The sequence below is a fragment of the Salvelinus alpinus genome, chromosome 5 (assembly GCF_045679555.1).
Source record: "Salvelinus alpinus chromosome 5, SLU_Salpinus.1, whole genome shotgun sequence".
NCBI classification, from domain to species: Eukaryota; Metazoa; Chordata; class Actinopteri; order Salmoniformes; family Salmonidae; genus Salvelinus; species Salvelinus alpinus.
Window position 1 is genome coordinate 30,745,797 of NC_092090.1, and position 18,259 is coordinate 30,764,055.

An 18,259-nucleotide genomic window follows, 5' to 3' on the forward strand; every position below is an offset into this window, starting at 1 on the left:
AATCGGGTGTTCCCATCAGGACGGTCGTGAATTTTTTTAGCCGACATGTATTTCACATGCATCGAAAGGTTGGCTGGAAACCTGAGAACAGTAACATTTTACTGAAAAGGTATCCATAAGCATGAAAAAAAATTGGTGTATAAAGCATTTCAGAATGAAACCCTTCAATATACAGAACTCAATATTAGTGAGGTGTTCCTAATGTTTGGTAAACTCAGTGTGTGTGTATATATATATATACACACAGTATATATCAAATATTTTCATATCTACTCAGGTGATGAGGTTTCTTAAGAGCATTGAATCACTGGAGCTCTGCACATGCATTATTGCAGTGTGATCAACTGAGTTTAGTAGTTTTAATATTTAATCTTATATCAGTGTGCTATTTTATAGTCAGTCTCAATTCTCTAGCTACTGTAGTTTCCACTATATCTCCCAACTTCTTGAATTGTCTTTATTCCATCCATTTTGTATGAGATTAGTTTTGATCAGTGTTTAACAATGTCTGAATGAGACCATTTAGACTAATCTTTAAATACACGCGCACACCTCTGCAGAAATATGACAAAGAGGCACATCAGAATCCAGAGGGTTTCATTTATTTTGTTTGATGACAACTGCAGTCAAAACAAGCAGACTAGACAGGCAATTGGAAGAGAGGAAAAGGGCTACTGGCTTATAGGAACGGGAGGGAATAGCATAGCGCAAACTAAGGATTCAAGGATAAACTTGATTGATGCCAGTCCTATAGATATATCAAGCAAGACAGAAATACAGCTATAGGATATAGCAAGAAAATGGAGGGTCTATGCGCTCTCTTTCCCCAAAGTGTGTTTGTCAAACAGGTACTCGGCCATGCCGTTCTGGGGGGCACCCATGCGGCGGAGGTTGGTCACCCAGTCACCCAGCTCCTTTATGGACTTCACCTGCTCGTCCAGGTAGTGTGTCTCAATGAAGTCACACATCTGAGAGCGAAAGAGCGAAAAGGACAAACAGGTAAGCAAAACTCAATGGAGTGATGCCTCAAACAGAACAGGGATGAATAATCTCTAGTGTTCTTCTAGACCCTAGAGGAAAAGGGTTTTTACAACCCCAGAGTAGAAAACCCTTCATGTGACCCACTGGACTTGGCACTGATAAAAGTGTACACTGCAAAGACCTGAAGTCCATCAGGTTTTTCATATTTGGCACCCTGTTTATGATATCCTGAATTACATGTGAAATATGGGTGGATTAGATTCTGATTTTAAATCTTCAGACATTCTTAAAAACATCTTGCAGTTAAAATAACATGGTGTTTTGCCTGTGTATAGTTCATGACTCCATATACTCACGTGTGGGTCGTTGTGTTCAGAGCAGACCTTGTGCAGGTCCAGCAGGGACTGGTTCACACTCTTCTCCAGCTGCAGGGCACTCTCAAGGGCCTCCACACCGCTACCCCACTCATCCTTCTCTGGTTTCTGGAACAAGCCATACATGCGCTGTTAGGAAGAGCAGCAGTAGTGCTTCTACACAAGCCACTATTCCCCCCCACTGGCTTATGTCAGACAAACTGGAGTACACATTGGCTACCTAGCTGCTTAATAACCAATTAGTCAAGTTTAAATATCACCTGTTGTCTGTTTTCTTAACCCCTCATTGCTTTATTCTGTCTGTAAGCAAAGTCAGTCTTTCTCTAGGATTCAGTATGGCTGCTGTTTAACATTCTCTCCGTGCCCATTGCAACAGTACATTTATCCCTGACAGTTTCAATGACACTCGCAGCGGTTTAAATGTCTGTGAAAGATAAGTGGTCCACACCCTTAATCTCCTCCCTCTGTCGGCCCTCCCTAGATGGGAACTATCATATCCCCACACTAAACTCCCGCTGAAAGCATGCATTTGCACACAGGCGAAACATGGACATGCACTTCGCACACACCTTGATGTCCTGCAGGAAGATTCTCCCTCCCCTCTGGTTCTGAACTTTCATCAGCTTCTCAGCGTGCTCACGTTCTTCGTGGGACTGGTTCTTGAAAAACTTGGCAAAGTTGTGCAGGGCCTGGTCATCACGATCAAAGTAATACGCCTGAGACAGGAGAAGGTAAAGAAAGACTGAGTTTAAAGATACCTGGCTGGTTCCAGTTCTATCATAAAAACCTGATCACAAGACCTTAACTTTGTTTGCCGAATCAAAACCCAATATTAAAGTGATTCTTGACATTAGTGGCTATCAGTAGAATCAATGTGCAGCTACAATGATCACTGCTATCAGTAAGCAGATAAAATGAGCTCCACAAGTGTTGGGACACTGACATTTTATTGTCGTTTTGGATCTGTATCCAGCACTTGAAATGATACAGTGACTATGAGGTTCAATTACAGACAGCTTTAATTGGAGGGTATTTTGATCCATATCGGGTCAACCGTTTAGAAAGTACAGCAATTTTATACATTGTCCAACCATTTTAGGAGACCAAAAGTACTGGGACAAATTTACTTCAGTGTATTAAAGTTAGAATATTTGGTCCCATATTCCTAACACGCAATGACTACATCAAGCTTGTGACTCCAAATTCATTGGATACATTTGCATCCAATAGAAATGGTAAATAATGCATCGTCTTTTTGGAGTCACTAAATAAGAACAGATTGTTACTAAACACATCTACATTAATATGGATGCTACCATGATTACAGACAGTGCTGAATGAATTGTGAATAATAAGTGAGAAAGTTGAGGCATAAACATGCTAGCCTCCTGTTAACAGCTATTACCGCAAAAAAAGCACTTAACTATTTTGATTAGATAATTAAATTAGTGGGTCTTATGGTTGTGGAAGGCTTATATTTGGCCTAAATATAATTTCATGAGCCCTGAATTCTTTAGATTATTGCTGACTGTTTGAAATGCAGTGAATTGTACAACAAAACTGATTCAGAGTGTGATCTCACTAAATAAAATAGTGCATCACACAAGGTTGAAAACAATGACAATTTAGGCCATACCGCCCAGCCCTAGTATTAAATGGGATGCAAGAGGCCAGTGTGTTGAAAACACACCCATCTGCACTGTCATGGGGTGTTACCTTTTCTTACACCTCATGACTCAGTGTTCCTGTAATTTAATCAGTCATACTAGTATCCTTGACTACACTTGCCAAACCCTTCTTCCTCTCCATTCCCCTTCCAGTCTTACCATGGACAGATAGACATAGGAAGCGTACAGCTCCAGGTTGATCTGCCGGTTGATGGCAGCCTCACAGTCCTGATGGAAGTTCTGTCTAATCGGAGGCATGTTTCTGAAATGGAAATACATTAACTGTCAAAAAGAAAGGAGGGCACACTTTGGTTCAATGAATTCAGGCACTTTTAAAACAGCATGGAGCCCTGATGCCAAAGTGAAGATTATCCAACTCTTCATTAACTTATTGTCTAACATTACAGAAAGTTGGTGCTATCCAGTCATTCCATTCTATAGATAAGCGGTTTGTTTGGTTATGAGAGATGCATCACTGTAGCCCTTCAGTTGGCTAGTAGAGCACAAGTATTTGGACTTTAATGAAGCATGCATATCTCCACACACGCAGTGTCAGCATGCAAGTAACAGCAAAACATGCCCCAAAACGCATTTAAACACGATGGGCAGGTCGTTGTCATTGCAAATCCGGCTGCCACCAAATAGTAAAACAGATATATTCTTCTATTTAGCTAGCTACTCAGACCTTATCAATACACATCACACCCAGAGAGGTAGCAAGAGGGTCGACACCGCCCAAAATATGTACACGCAGATTAAGCAGACTGTCTGCTTTAAGGGCGACTGCTCTTCCTGATATAGCCTTGTTTTAGATATGGTTCATTACGAAATGCTAGCGGCTATGACTGAACTCAAACAATAATTGGTTTTGGGGTGTGGTTTGATATAGGTGGGAAGAGTTGGCAAAATAATTAGGCTAATTCGCTTTGCCAACTGGTGTGACACCAAAGCAAATGTGGTTGGCTTTCAGATAAGCCTCTGGTGCTACTTCGGGACCGTCAATAAATTAGTGTAAGTGGGAACAATATTTTCATTTTACACACCTTTTAGTTCTCATGAAATGCTTTCAATATGTGTAAACATTTCTACAATTTAGTTAGAGGTTAATTCATTGAAATGTGGAAACAGTCCCATATTCAGTACACATATTCACCGAAAACTCAGTTTGACCCAACTGACAAATTCTTATTTACACTGTTGTCAATTTTGACAGTAGAATAAATGTTTGACATGTATGACCTATGTGGCATCAATTTATTTGAAATTGTGCAGCAGTCTAAGGAACTGCATGAGGCTTCACAACAAGTCCCTGGTTCGAATCCAGGCTGTATCACATCTGCCCGTGATCGGGAGTCCTCTAGGGTGGTAAACAATTGGCCCAGCGTCGTCCGAGTTTGGCCTTAACTGACTTATCCAATAAAATAAGGGTAAAAAACTGAATTGCTATTTTGATAAGTGAAGTTTATTTGATCGAACATAATGTTTAAGTTGTTACGAGGGAATTCCTCTATTCTACAATAGATTGGCTAGATATGCCGCCTTGAGGCATGTACTTCCATTGTTAATCGACTATCTTGTCAATAAAATAGATCGTCGCACTTCACCGACCAAGGCCATCAGTTGCCAATTTATATTTAGCGAGTTCTGACTCCTCCCCAAACGAGTGTTTAGTTGATAGCGTTTAACGACTTTCCCCACTTAATTCTGCCGCAAACGAGAAACTGTCAGTGCAACAGAAGTCACAGCAACGTCGCGCATACAGGCAGAGAAGAACAAAGGGCGCAGTGTGCGTAAGAGAGCGGACGAAAACGCTACGTCTGGGACCGCAGCAAGTTAAATTGGTGCTGTGACGTCGACGTAACGGCAAATCAAGGAACCGATCACTGAAAAAAACGTAGTTGCCAAAACTGGACGCCAGACGCCATTATTTGGCAAAACAATGACATATGAAGTAAACCACCACAATTATAACATTGACGATTGTTAGCTAGCTACTAGTACCTAGCGTTATTGTAACAACGCTGAGTTATTTTACAATGCTAACGTTACAACGCATTTGACATCGTCGCAAGCTTGTTAACGTTAACTAGCTTGTTACATAACGTAGCTAGTTAGCCACCCTCAGTAGTACGGCCTTGGGCGGTAGTGGCTAGCTAGTTACGTTACATCATCCAACTAATTATGTCAACCAGCTAGTTTAGTAACTTATTTATTCTTAACTAGATATGTTATTTGTCTTACCTTGTGTTTTTTCTGTTCCGATGAGGTGGTGTGAATGATTCGAATTGTTCGTTTCAACGATGTTATGGATAGCTTGATCTAATTTGGTTTTCAAACGGGATGAATTCAATCAAAAAGAAATTGCTTCAAAAGAGTAGAAGGTTGCCGTTCAAGCACTGTTGAAGCAGGTAACCTTTACTCTCGTCTGCAAACTGATATGCGTGAGTGGTGAGGGTTGCGCAGTGGTTAAATAGGGAAGGACGTCGTCAAAAGCAGTAAGGGGAGGAGACGCAAGGAGGAACTGTCAAAAGCTCATCATTTTTAAATGTATATAAAATATTACTCTATTTGGTCAAACTATATGGTAAAGCAAGACACTGGTTTGAAATCCTTTTTTACTCAGTGAGACATAGCAAACAGATGGAAATGGTATCACATGAGTAGAGCCTAGATCAGGGTTCCTCGGGGGCAAATGGTGGTTTTATTTGTTCCCAGGTTCTGTTGAGTTTATTGTTGTACATAAAAAATTTAAAAAAACTCTAAAAACACCAGGAAAACAGCTCCAAGTGATTTTTATTTGAGGAATCTGGGTGGCAGGTAGCCTAGCAGTTAAGAGTGCTGGGCCATTAACCACTGGGTCAGTAACTGAAAGGTTGCTGGTTTGAATCCCTGAGCCAATTAGGTGAAAAATCTGTCTGTGCCTTTGAGCAAGGCACTTAACTCTAATTACTCCTGTAAGTCGCTCTGGATAAGAGTGTCTGCTGAATTACTAAAATGTCAAATGTATTTTCACGCATAATAGAGAGATCATGTTCAAGCAAGGTTTGAAATTATTTTGTATTAGTCAAATATTATATCTGTTTGGGCTTCTTGCAGTCAATTTGCAGTCTGTTCCGGCCCCCGCTCAAGAAGAAATCATCCCGCGGCTAAATCTAGTTGATGATCCCTGGTCTAGAGTTTTTCCAGACCACCAGTCATAACCTAAAAAATACTAGGCTAAGGCTCCCAAGGATGGACCCAGAGTTTCCCTGGTCAGGTCACACTTTAAAAACTGCTGGCCTTACACAAAAAACAGGATTAATCAAATAAGGAACTTAATACACTAAACAGTCACGTAGACCACATTTTCTTAGCAGAGATGCTGACAATTCATGATATTGCGTAACGGGTATTTTTGAATTGAATTGAATTTCCCAGAAGTGACAACAGCAGAACTGATGTCATAGTCTGATCGACACAAAAGATCTCAGAATCCCAAGCACAATGGGTGCCACACATTAAAATAAGTTCTGAGAGTCTAACTGTGGCCATATGAATGAGATACCATCAGTGAAATGACTTATTTATGGTGTAGTCCTACTTAGTTGATTGGCATTATCATGGTGGAAAAATAGGGCAAATTCAGATAAGTATACAAAACCATTATGAATTCTTTGATTACAGTTGTGTGGCTATAAGTTTCAGGCTAGGCTTGATTTTAAATAATGGGAAGAGCCATCGCCATGTGACTAAATACTGACACTACATGACACTGAACAGCTGTAGCAGATAAACAGTACTATCATCACCACAGTTCTGTCTGGTATGCTACACACAGTTAATAAACACTGTGTGTACCAGACAGTCAGCCATCCAGAGCAGAGGACTGCCGGGTCATTGTCATTCAGTGTATCATATAATCACAACAGAAAATGCTGTAACAATGCCATAGACACTGGTTGAAAATCCAACCCATGAATAAAACTCTCGTTTCCTTTGCCACTAGGTCTCACAATCTCTCATTTGCACCTTCCAAGTAATCTCATTCATCAGACACTTCCTCCCAATGCTAGGAAACATAATGTGCTATATATTAGTCTGGGGACAAGGTATTAATTAGTAATAATTAAGATATGCCTTTCATCTCCACTTGTTTTTATATACAGGATTGATGATGAATTAAGGCATGGATACAATTAAAATTATTTGAAGATTTAGAAGAACTGGCTATCTGCTGCGTCACCCACATCTGATTACATTGTTACAAAGAAGTGCAGCATATTTTACTGCAGCATATGGATGACAGTTGATGGCTCAGCAGCATTCTCCCCATACACTGAGTGTTCAAAACATTAGGAACACCTTCCTAATATTGAGTTGCACCCTCTTTTGCGCTCTACAAGGTGTCAAAAACATTCCACAGGGATGTTGGCCCATGTTGACTCCAATGATTCCCACAGTTGTGTCAAGTTGGCTGGATGTCCTTTGGGTGGTGGACCATTCTTGATACACACGAGAAACTGTTGTGTATGGAAAAACCCAGCACCGTTGCAGTTCTTGACACTCAAACCGGCATGCCTGGCATCTACTACCATACCCTGTTCAAAGGCACTTAAATCTTTTGTCTGGCCCATTCACCCTCTGAATGGCACACATACACATTCCATGTCTCAATTGTCTCAAGACTTAACAATCCTTTAATCTGTCTCCTTCCCTTCATCTACACTGATTGAAGCGGACTTAACCAGTTAAATGTAACAAAATGTAATCCCCAAGTAATTTTTTATCATGAGGGCCATAAACAATAACTAGTAATGCTACATACGCCAAGAAAGCTTAACATCAACTTTCTGGTAAAAATAATTGTAAATTGCTGAGGTGTAGTCACTTGAGGACAAAAGCTCAAGTACAGTACAAATATGATAAAAATATAAAATATTTAATGTATTTCCTATTAAAAAAAACTGTAAGAATAAGGCTTGACTTATATGCTTTGTGTAATGAACACAATGGGAGACAGAGCTGGTTTGAAGCGGAGTGCGCAGCGGGTGTTTATTGTAAGGAACCACAGGAGGCAGGTAGCTGGGTCCAGGGGCAGGCAGAAGGTCATACACAGGGGGCCCAACAGGGCAACAGTACAGGCAAGGAAAAGGCTAGCAATGTCGTCCGGGAGATCAGGCAATAGGTTGATTACAGGAAATCCAATAGGCTAAGGTACAGGCAGGGTATAGGCATCGTTAGTGAGGTAGGCAAAAACTATCATACACAGGGAGGCGTACATTACGGGAACACCAGAACTCTGAATAGAAGCATGTCACAAAACAAACATTAACTCAGTGATGGGGTGCAAAGAACTAAACTAAATAGTGCGTGATAATGACATACAGGTGTGTGAACAGGTGATCAGAATTCAGGTGATTGGGATCTGGAGTGTGAGCTGCGTTCAGGGGATCTATGTGTTTGAGAGTGAGCTGCAGAGTGGGCTGGAAAGTGAGCTGCGTTCAGGGGATCTACGTGTTTGAGAGTGTGACTTGGAAGCAGACGTTACTCTTTGCATAATCACATAAAACACCTAATTATAAGATTTCACCTTCTTTATAACTGTTACGAATCCCTTTGGCCCGACAATCTAGGGGGGGATGGTAATGGGACCCATAACACAACTCACGCAAATTATAACAGTGACAAAGTAACGGTGAAAACGAAATAACAGACAACTTAATTACCGTCAAACACTCAGGGTTTATTTCTAAACACACGGTAAAGGGGGGCAGAAAAAAGGGGCTGAGCTGGACCCAAGGAAAGAAATAATAAGTATTCAAAAATACCCCTAAGTTAGACTAGCGTACTTCACCAACAGCTAACTAACCAAAAATACAGTGGGTGGACCGCCCAGTTCTAACTAGTGTATTTAACAAAATTTACCTACGGGTAGTGTATGCCCATGGGCGAACTGTCTGGTTACCCCCTTTTCCCACCATCAAACAAACACTCAAACATCATAACCAAAAACAATACTCACAGGTAGTGACATGTAGATGCAAAACCACACAATGGATCTACAGACATATGGCATTTACAGAGAGATTGAGCTCTAGAGAACACAACTGACAGGGTTTTTAAACCAAGGGAAAGGGACTGTGATTGGGTAGGAGAAAAGGAGCAGGTGTCTTCCGATTAGCGACTGATTGATGACTGATTGGGGAATGATGATTGTCACCTGTGAGTAGGGGAGAAGGAGAACAAAAATACACACAGGATACACACAGAATACTTGTATCCGTAACAATAACTGTATAATAGAGATTTGTATTGTGAGTGTTAGAGAAAATGTGCATATTTTCTAAAGGTCTCTCTTGATCAAAACGTTTGGTCCCATTTAGCTTGGCTTCCTGAACTCATTAAATCTTGTCCATTAATGACAAACAGAAAGTGTTTTTTGTTTAAAACAACTTCCTTGACAACAGCTCTGGTCTGCTCAGCAAAGGCAAGAAGTATAAATGCAGTATGGCCACTGCAAACACTGGATGGACCATGTGAAGCCTTGTAAGATGCAGACATGTGCTTTGCCAGTGGCTGAGGTAGGGTTCAGCCAGGAGTTGCTGGACTGTCAGAAGAGTTTCAAGTGGTTTCAGATTTCAAATCCTATGTCATACAGGCTCAATAAATAGCCCTGGTTCCCACGGACACTGTAGGATATCACTCAATGCAAGCCATTTCGATCTATGGTGTCCACAGATCGATTATTTTGCTAAAATGTCGGTCGGAACCGGTACCAAAACCAGGGACTTTACATTTAAAGGTGACATCAATAAGGGATCATAGCTTTCACCTGGTCAGTCTATGTCATGGAAAAAGCAGGTGTTGTTTTGTACACTCCGTGTATATTTGCGGGTTAAAGGCTCTGCATGGTCAATCTGCCATCTGAAGTGGCCGTACAGCATTTACTGCGATGCAGCCGCCACAGACGTCAGGACTTTCATTCTTCTTGCGCTTAGCGGAGCAGAGCTATTGTGAAGGAAGTTATCAAGGAAGTGAGTTTGTGTTTATACTGGACCTCCCGCCCCCACCTACGGTCAACCAATTATGTCAATGCGGAGCTATACGGAACCCTCCGCATTGTTACAAAATTTGAGAGGCGCACGACAATGTGGTATGGATTTTTATTTGGCCTCTGCATGCCTCCGGCGGCTCCGCAATTGCGTCACACCCTCCTTACAAAGCCTATGACCACATTCTTGGATCAAGCATAAGGGGTCGGTGGCGGGCCTCAGGTTTTCACTTTATCACACACAGTCGGGGGCGGGTGGGTTATTAGCAATTGCGGGTGGGTGAACCAACAGCTGAGACGTGCACCACTAACGCACACATTCTTTTCAATGAGGCCACAATGGCATGTGGTGGCACTCCCAACTTCACCAGTGGTATTGAAGCACACACTCATGACCATGTGTCAACACACGCATATTTTTGTACACTCAGTGTATATTGACGTCATGGGCTAACAGTAAATGAGGGCATTGTAACATAGGTTATAAAATGTAATTGGGTGTAAAGTCCACCTTATGTTTCATTCCTTCCTGTGTCCTAGATAGAAACATTGCATTGTTCGGACTCAGCAAATTGTGTTTACTGGGGCTAGTGCAAGCACAAACAACTTCAATGATTATTTGGCACAGCCAATTTACCACCTGCCCAACAACCAGTAGCTGCTGACAAAGTACATCAATGCTGACAGCTGCATATGATATGATACTCTGTTCAGCTCTCTGACTACTCACTGGGCACACACTGGTTGAATAAACGTTGTTTCCCATGTCATTTCGATGAAATTATGTTGAACCAATGTTGAATAGAAATTGAATTGACGTCTGTGCCCAGTGTGTGACTGATGTTGTGAGAATCTCTCAAGATATTTAAAGAACATTGCCTTTAGGATACCAGGGCCTGTCGCAGTAGAGAAAAGTATTATTGATGTTTGGAATGTTAGGCATAAGCGTATAAAGTGTATATAATTATTTTAAATCTAGTTCTGTCCATGATACCGAAGTATGTACTGATATGTGTGTGACTGGTGGAAGCTGCTGGGTGTGGATGTGGTGTAGGGGAATGAAGGTGGAAATCATTAAGTTAACTTTAGAGGGAGGAAACTCCACATGATTCAAGGTTGCTGCTTTCACGTCCGTTAACTCTGATCACGGTGGCTGAGGTGAAAGCCTCAGCAGAGCCAAGGACCTTAGGTGAAACTCCCATCTGATTCTGGTTAATTTTATATGAGCAGAAGCATAACAATAACTGATTCACAGGGACCATGTTCATTTTATGGGCAGGTCCAAAGCCCAGCACAATACCTCAGCAAACCCTTCATGGGTGGTAGACTGTAACACATGACACTATACCTCAGCTAACCCTTCATGGGTGGTAGACTGTAACACATGACACTATACCTCAGCTAACCCTTCATGGGTGGTAGACTGTAACACACTACATCTCAGCTAACCCTTCATGGGTGGTAGACTGTAACACATTACACTATCTCAGCTAGCCCTTTTTAAAAAGCGGCAATAGTACTATTTGTCAATTTTGAGACGCTGTAGCCAGTATACACTTCCTCAAAATAGTCAGAATTAATCTAAGATAACATAATTTTGCCATTTTTTGCAGAGGAGAATGTTTGGTGCAGTATTTCTCAAGTGAAAAAATGTGCATGAGAAGGAGTCGTCTCCCTTTGAATGACAACAGGCACTTCATTGTAGAATCCCTACTGTTGACCAATCACAGACGAGTCGGCTACCGACTTCGGTTTGCCTCGAGAAAAAATGTTGTGTGCCTGAACAACCGAAAAAACCCTTGCCGAAGTCCAAAACGAACCAAAATGTCGTCATAATATATGCACAAACTGTTTTGGCTGGGAAGCATGCAGACGCCTTTAGTCAGTGTGGAGGAGGTGCCAATGTTGTATTTTACCTAATGAAACCCATAGCGGGTGGTAGCTGTAACAAAAGTCCTACAAATTTAAAAGCCCAGTGCAGTCAAAAACGTGATTTTCTGTGTTTTATATATTTCCACACTATGAGGTTGGAATAATACTGTGAAATTGTAGAAAATTATGATAATGCCCTTTTAGTGTAAGAGTTGAAATTTCTGCCTGTTTTGGTGGGATGGAGTTTTGGCTTGCCTGTTGACAAATTAGTTAATAAACCAATAAGAAAGCGTTCCAAACCTCTCTGCCAATAACAGCTAGTTTTCTGTTTTCCCCTCCCCACTCAGACCACCCCCAGACAGTCCTAGCAAAATTATTGCTTGAGGAATTGCTCTTAATTCTTATGGCTGCAGTCCCGTTAATGGGATCGATATGACAACAGCCAGTGGAAGTGCAGGGCGCCAAATTCAAAAAACAGAAATCTCATAATTAAAATTCCTCAGACATTCATGTGTCTTATATCATTTTAAAGGTAATCTTGTTGTTAATCCCACCAAAGTGTCCGATTTCAAATAGGCTTTTCAGCGAAAGCACTACAAACGATTATGTTAGGTCACCACAAAACCACAATAATCACAGCCATTTTTCCAGCTAAAGATAGCTTCACAAAAACCAGTATAGAGATAAAATTAATCACTAACCTTCGATTATTTTCATCAGATGACACTCATAGGACTTCATGTTACACAATACATGCATGTTTTGTTTGATTAAATTCATATTTATATCAAAAAATCTGAGTTTACATTGAGGCGACTAGATTCACTAGTTGCAAAAACATCAAGACTTTGCATAGCCACATCGTTTCAACAGAAATACTCATCATAAATATAGATGATAATACAAGTTATACACATGTAATTATAGATATACCTCTCCTTAATGCAACCGCTGTGTCAGATTTCAAAAAAACTTTACGGAAAAAGAAACCCACGCTATAATCTGAGACGGCGCTCAAAAGTAAAACACCACAGCCGCAAAGATGGCGTCAACATAAACAAGAAAATATATGATAAATATTCCCTTACCTTTGATGATCTACATCAGAAAGCACACCAGGAATCCCAGGTCCACAATAAATGTTTGTTTTGTTCGAAAAAATCCGTTATTTATGTCCAAATACCTTCTTTTGTTAGCGCGTCTGGTTTACATATCCAAATGCTAATTCTGGTCAGCGTTATATCGGACAAAAACTTCAAAAAGTTATATTACCGGTCGAAGAAACATTTCAAACTAAGTACACAATCAATCATTAGGATGTTTTTAACATATGGCTTCAATAAAGTTCCAACCGGAGTATTCCTTCTTGTCTTCGTGAGCAATGGAACGTAAGTGACTTCCACGAGGAAAAAGCATGATCAGAAAATGGCTGCTTGATGGACACCTGACTGATTCTGCTATCATTCTCTCCCACAACGTCATAGAAGTCTCATTATAATTTCTATTGATGGTTGACATCTAGTGCAACCCCTAGGCAGTGCAACATCATTAATAGCTCAAGGGGATTTCTTTAGGTAAACCTTAGATGAAACTCCCATCTGATTCTGGTTAATTTTATATGAGCAGAAGCATAACAACAACTCTGGTGAGGGACTCTGGTGAATACATACAAGCTCAGATTTCTGACTTCCTGTTTTGATTTAACTCAGGATTTTGCCTGCCAATATGAGTTCTGTTAATCTCACAGACATAATTCAAACAGTTTTAGAAACTTTAGAGTGTTTTCTATCCAATACTAATAATAATATGCAAATATGAGCAACTATGACTGAGGAGCAGGCCGTTTGATATGGGCACCTTTCATCCAAGCTACTCAATACTGCCCCTTCAGCCATAAGAAGTTTTTAAGATATGTTTCTTTTGGACCATTTCAATTGAAAACAATCACAGTAAGGTACTTAATTGTTAGCCAGAAATGATTTGATATTGAGATAACGGCTGCATTGGACCTTTAAGAGATTGCATCTTACCTCAGGAAACCCATTGAGGGTGGTAACTGTAAAAGTCTATACCCAGGATACCCATTAAGGGTGGTAACTATAGGAACATGGTAGCATTATTTACATCAGGGGAATTTAGCAGTGTCAGCAGCCTATTTGCAACACATCTCGTTTTTGTATTTAGATTTTTGTATGCTTCACTTGCATTCAGTAGTCTATGAATCACATGGTTATGAAGGCATAAATGTATGAAAGCGGGTATACTTATATTAAATGGACAAAAGGAACACCTATGTGAGAATACTATTCATTCACACAGGCCTCCTAATTGTCCCTAGAATTTCTAAGCAAACAGCCGGAGGCAGGGCTTTCTCCTATAGATCTCAATTTTTATGGAATGGTCTGTCTACCCATGTGAGAGACGCAGACTCGGTCTCAACCTTTAAGTCTTTATTGAAGACTCATCTCTTCAGTAGGTCCTATGATTGAGTGTAGTCTGGCCCAGGAGTGTGAAGGTGAACGGAAAGGCACAGGAGCAAAGAACCGCCCTTGCTGTCTCTGCCTGGCCAGTTCCCCTCTCTCCACTGGGATTCTCTGCCTCTAACCCTATTACAGGGGCTGAGTCACTGGCTTACTGGTGCTCTTCCATGCCGTCCCTAGGAGGGGTGCGTCACTTGAGTGGGTTGAGTCACTGACGTGGTCTTCCTGTCTGGGTTGGCGCCCCCCCTTGGGTTGTGCCGTGGTAGAGATCTTTGTGGGCTATACTCGGCCTTGTCTCAGGATGGTAAGTTGGTGGTTGAAGATATCCCTTATGTGTCGGGGCGCTAGGGTCAGTCTGTTATATCTGGAGTATTTATCCTGTCTTATCCGATGTCCTGTGCGAATTTAAGTATGCTCTCTCTATCTTTCTCTCGGAGGACCTGAGCCCTAGGACCATGCCTCAGGACTACCTGGCATGATGACTCCTTGTTGTCCCCAGTCCACCTGGCCGTGCTGCTGCTCCAGTTTCAACTGTTCTGCCTGCGGCAATGGAACCCTGACCTGTTCACTGTGATTACTATTATTTGACCATGCTGGTCATTTATGAACATTTGAACATCTTGGCCATGTTCTGTTATAATCTCCACCCGGCACAGCCAGAAGAGGACTGGCTACCCCTCCTAGCCTGGTTCCTCTCTAGGTTTCTTCCTAGGTTTAAGCCTTTCTAGGGAGTTTTTCCTAGCCACCGTGCTTCTACACCTGCATTGCTTGCTGTTTGGGGTTTTAGGCTGGGTTTCTGTACAGCACTTTGATATATCAGCTGATGTAAAGAAGGGCTATATAAATACATTTGATTTGATTGACTACAGCTCAGCGTTCAACACCATAGTGCCCTCAAAGCTCATCACTAAGCTAAGGACCCTGGGACTAAACACCTCCCTCTGCAACTGGATCCTGGAATTCCTGACGGGCCACCCCCAGGTGGTAAGGGTAGGTAACAACACATCTGCCACGCTGATCCTCAACACGGGGGCACCTCAGGGGTGCGTACTTAGTCCCCTCCTGTACTCCCTGTTCACTCATGACCGCACAGCCAGGCACGACTCCAACACCATCATTAAGTTTGCTGATGACACAATGGTAGGCTTGATCACCAACAACGAGACAGCCTATAGGGAGGTCAGAGACCTGACCGTGTGGTGCAAGGACAACAACCTCTCCCTCAACGTGATCAAGACAAAGGAGATGATTGTGGACTACAGGAAAAAGAGGACCGAGCACGCCCCCATTCTCATCGACGGGGCTGCAGTGGAGCAGGTTGAGAGCTTCAAGTTCCTTGGGGTCCACATCACCAACAAACTAACATGGTCCAAGCACACCAAGACAGTAGTGAAGAGGGCACGACAAAACCTATTCCCAGGAGACTGAAAAGATTTGTCATGGGTCCTCAGATCTTCAAAAGGTTTTGCAGCTGCACCAGAGAGCATCCAGACGGGTTGCATCATTGCCTGGTATGGCAACTGCTCGGGCCTCTGACCGCAAGGCACTACAGTGGGTAGTGCATACGGCACAGTACATCACCGGGGCCAAGCTTCCTGTCATCCAGGATCTCTATACCAGGCGGTGTCAGAGGAAGGCCCTAAAAATTGTCCGACTCCAGCCACCCTAGTCATAGACTGCTCTCTGTGCTACCGCATGGAAAGCAGTACTGGAGTGCCAAGTCTAGGTCCAAGAGGCTTCTTAACAGCTTCCACCCTCAAGCCATAAGACTCCTGAACACCTAATCAAATGGCTACCCAGACTATTTGCACCCCCCCCCCCCTTCTACACTGCTGCTACTCTCTGATAGTATCTATGCATAGTCACTTTAATAACACTACCTATATGTACAGTCATGGCCAAAAGTTTTGAGAATGACACAAATATTAATTTCCACTAAGTTTGCTGCTTCATTGTCTTTAGATATTTTTGTCAGATGTTACTATGGAATACTGAAGTATAATTACAAGCATTTCATAAGTGTCAAAGGCTTTTGACAATAACATGAAGTTGATGCAAAGAGTCAATATTTGCAGTGTTGACACTTTTTCAAGACCTCTGCAATCTGCCCTGGCATGCTGTCAATTAACTTCTGGGCCACATCCTGACGGATGGCAGCCCATTCTTGCGTAATCAATGCTTGGAGTTTGTCAGAATTTGTGGGTTTTTGTTTGTTCACCCGCCTCTTGAGGATTGACCACAAGTTATCAATGGGATTAAAGTCTGGGGAGTTTCCTGGCCATGGACCCAAAATATCGATGTTTTGTTCCCCGAGCCCCTTAGTTATTACTTTTGCCTTATAGCGAGGTGCTCCATTATGCTGGAAAAGGCATTGTTCGTCACCAAACTGATCCTGGATGGTTGGGAGAAGTTGCTCTCGGAGGATGATTTGGTACCATTCTTTATTCATGGCTGTGTTCTTAGGCAAAATTGTGAGTGAGCCCACTCCCTTGGCTGAGAAGCAACCCCACACAAGAATGGTCTCAGGATGCTTTACTGTTGGCATGACACAGGACTGATGGTAGCACTCACCTCGTCTTCTCCGGACAAGCATTTTTCCGGATGCCACAAACAATCGGAAAGGGGATTCATCAGAGAAAATGACTTTACCCCAGTCCTCAGCAGTCCAATCCCTGTACCTTTTGCAGAATATCAGTCTGTCCCTGATGTTTTTCCTAGAGAGAAGTGGCTTCTTTGCTGCCCTTCTTGACACCAGGCCATCCTCCAAAAGTCTTCGCCTCACTGTGCGTGCAGAAGCACTCAGACCTGCCTGCTGCCATTCCTGAGCAAGCGCTGTACTGGTGGTGCCCCGATCCCGCAGCTGAATCAACTTTAGGAGACGGTCCTGGCGCTTGCTGGACTTTCTTGGGCGCCCTGAAGCCTTCTTCACAACAATTGAACCGCTCTCCTTGAAGTTCTTGATCCGATAAATGGTTGATTTAGGTGCAATCTTACTGGCAGCAATATCCTTGCCTGTGAAGACCTTTTTGTGCAAAGCAATGATGACAGCACGTGTTTCCTTGCAGGTAACCATGTTTGACAGTGGAAGAACAATGATTCCAAGCACCACCCTCCTTTTGAAGCTTTCAATCTGTTAATCGAACTCAATTCGCATGACAGAGTGATCTCCAGCCTTGTCCTCGTCAACACTCACACCTGTGTTAACGAGAGAATCACTGACATGTCAGCTGGTCCTTTTGTGGTGTTTTTGAGGGGGGGATTTAGTTCATTTGCATGGCAGAGGGACTTTGCAATTAATTGCAATTCATCTGATCACTCTTCATAACATTATGGAGTATATGCAAATTGCCATCATACAAACTGAGGCAGCAGACCTTGTGAAAATTAATGTCATTCTCAACTTTTGGCCACGACTGTACTTATTACCTCGACACCGGTACCCACTGTATATAGCCCGGCTATTGTTATTTACTGCTTCTCTTTAATTTGTTATTCTCTTTTTTTTCCTTAACTGCATTGTTGGTTAAGGGCTTGTAAGTAAGCATTTCACTGTAAGGTCTACACATGTTGTATTCGGCACGTGACAAATAAAATGGGATTTGAAATGTGTGTACATAGTTCTGTCCTTGTGATGTACTTGTCTATTACTGTTATGTATTAGCCAGTCATTTTATGTGGACCTTAGGAAGAGTAGCTGCAGACTCATGAGCTCAACATTTCTTATAGTACCCATTCAAGACTTTCAGACGTGTCTAGTGAGACTGGGGTTGTTTCTGGACGGTGCCAGTAGCAGAAGGGTAAATGGCGCTATCTGCTGTTTTATCCATGAATTTAACCTTTTTCCTACTACCACAC

General features: G+C 42.1%; 1 protein-coding gene across 2 annotated transcripts; it reads right to left on the bottom strand.

Moving 5' to 3' along the window:
* Window positions 1-580: 580 nt before the first annotated feature.
* LOC139575027 (ferritin, heavy subunit) lies at window positions 581-6,214 on the bottom strand. Of its 2 annotated transcripts, none has more exons than XM_071399944.1 (5): window positions 5,264-6,214; window positions 3,182-3,284; window positions 1,925-2,071; window positions 1,338-1,463; window positions 581-968 (listed from the first exon to the last, which is right to left on the bottom strand). In XM_071399944.1, the coding sequence occupies exons 2-5, from the start codon at window positions 3,278-3,280 to the stop codon at window positions 810-812; spliced, it is 531 nt and encodes a 176-aa protein (XP_071256045.1). In that variant the 5' UTR covers window positions 3,281-3,284; window positions 5,264-6,214; the 3' UTR covers window positions 581-809. The 2 variants fall into 2 exon arrangements, with proteins under 2 accessions (XP_071256045.1, XP_071256046.1); XM_071399945.1 differs by having other exon boundaries at window positions 3,182-3,286; window positions 5,268-5,408.
* Window positions 6,215-18,259: the final 12,045 nt, after the last annotated feature.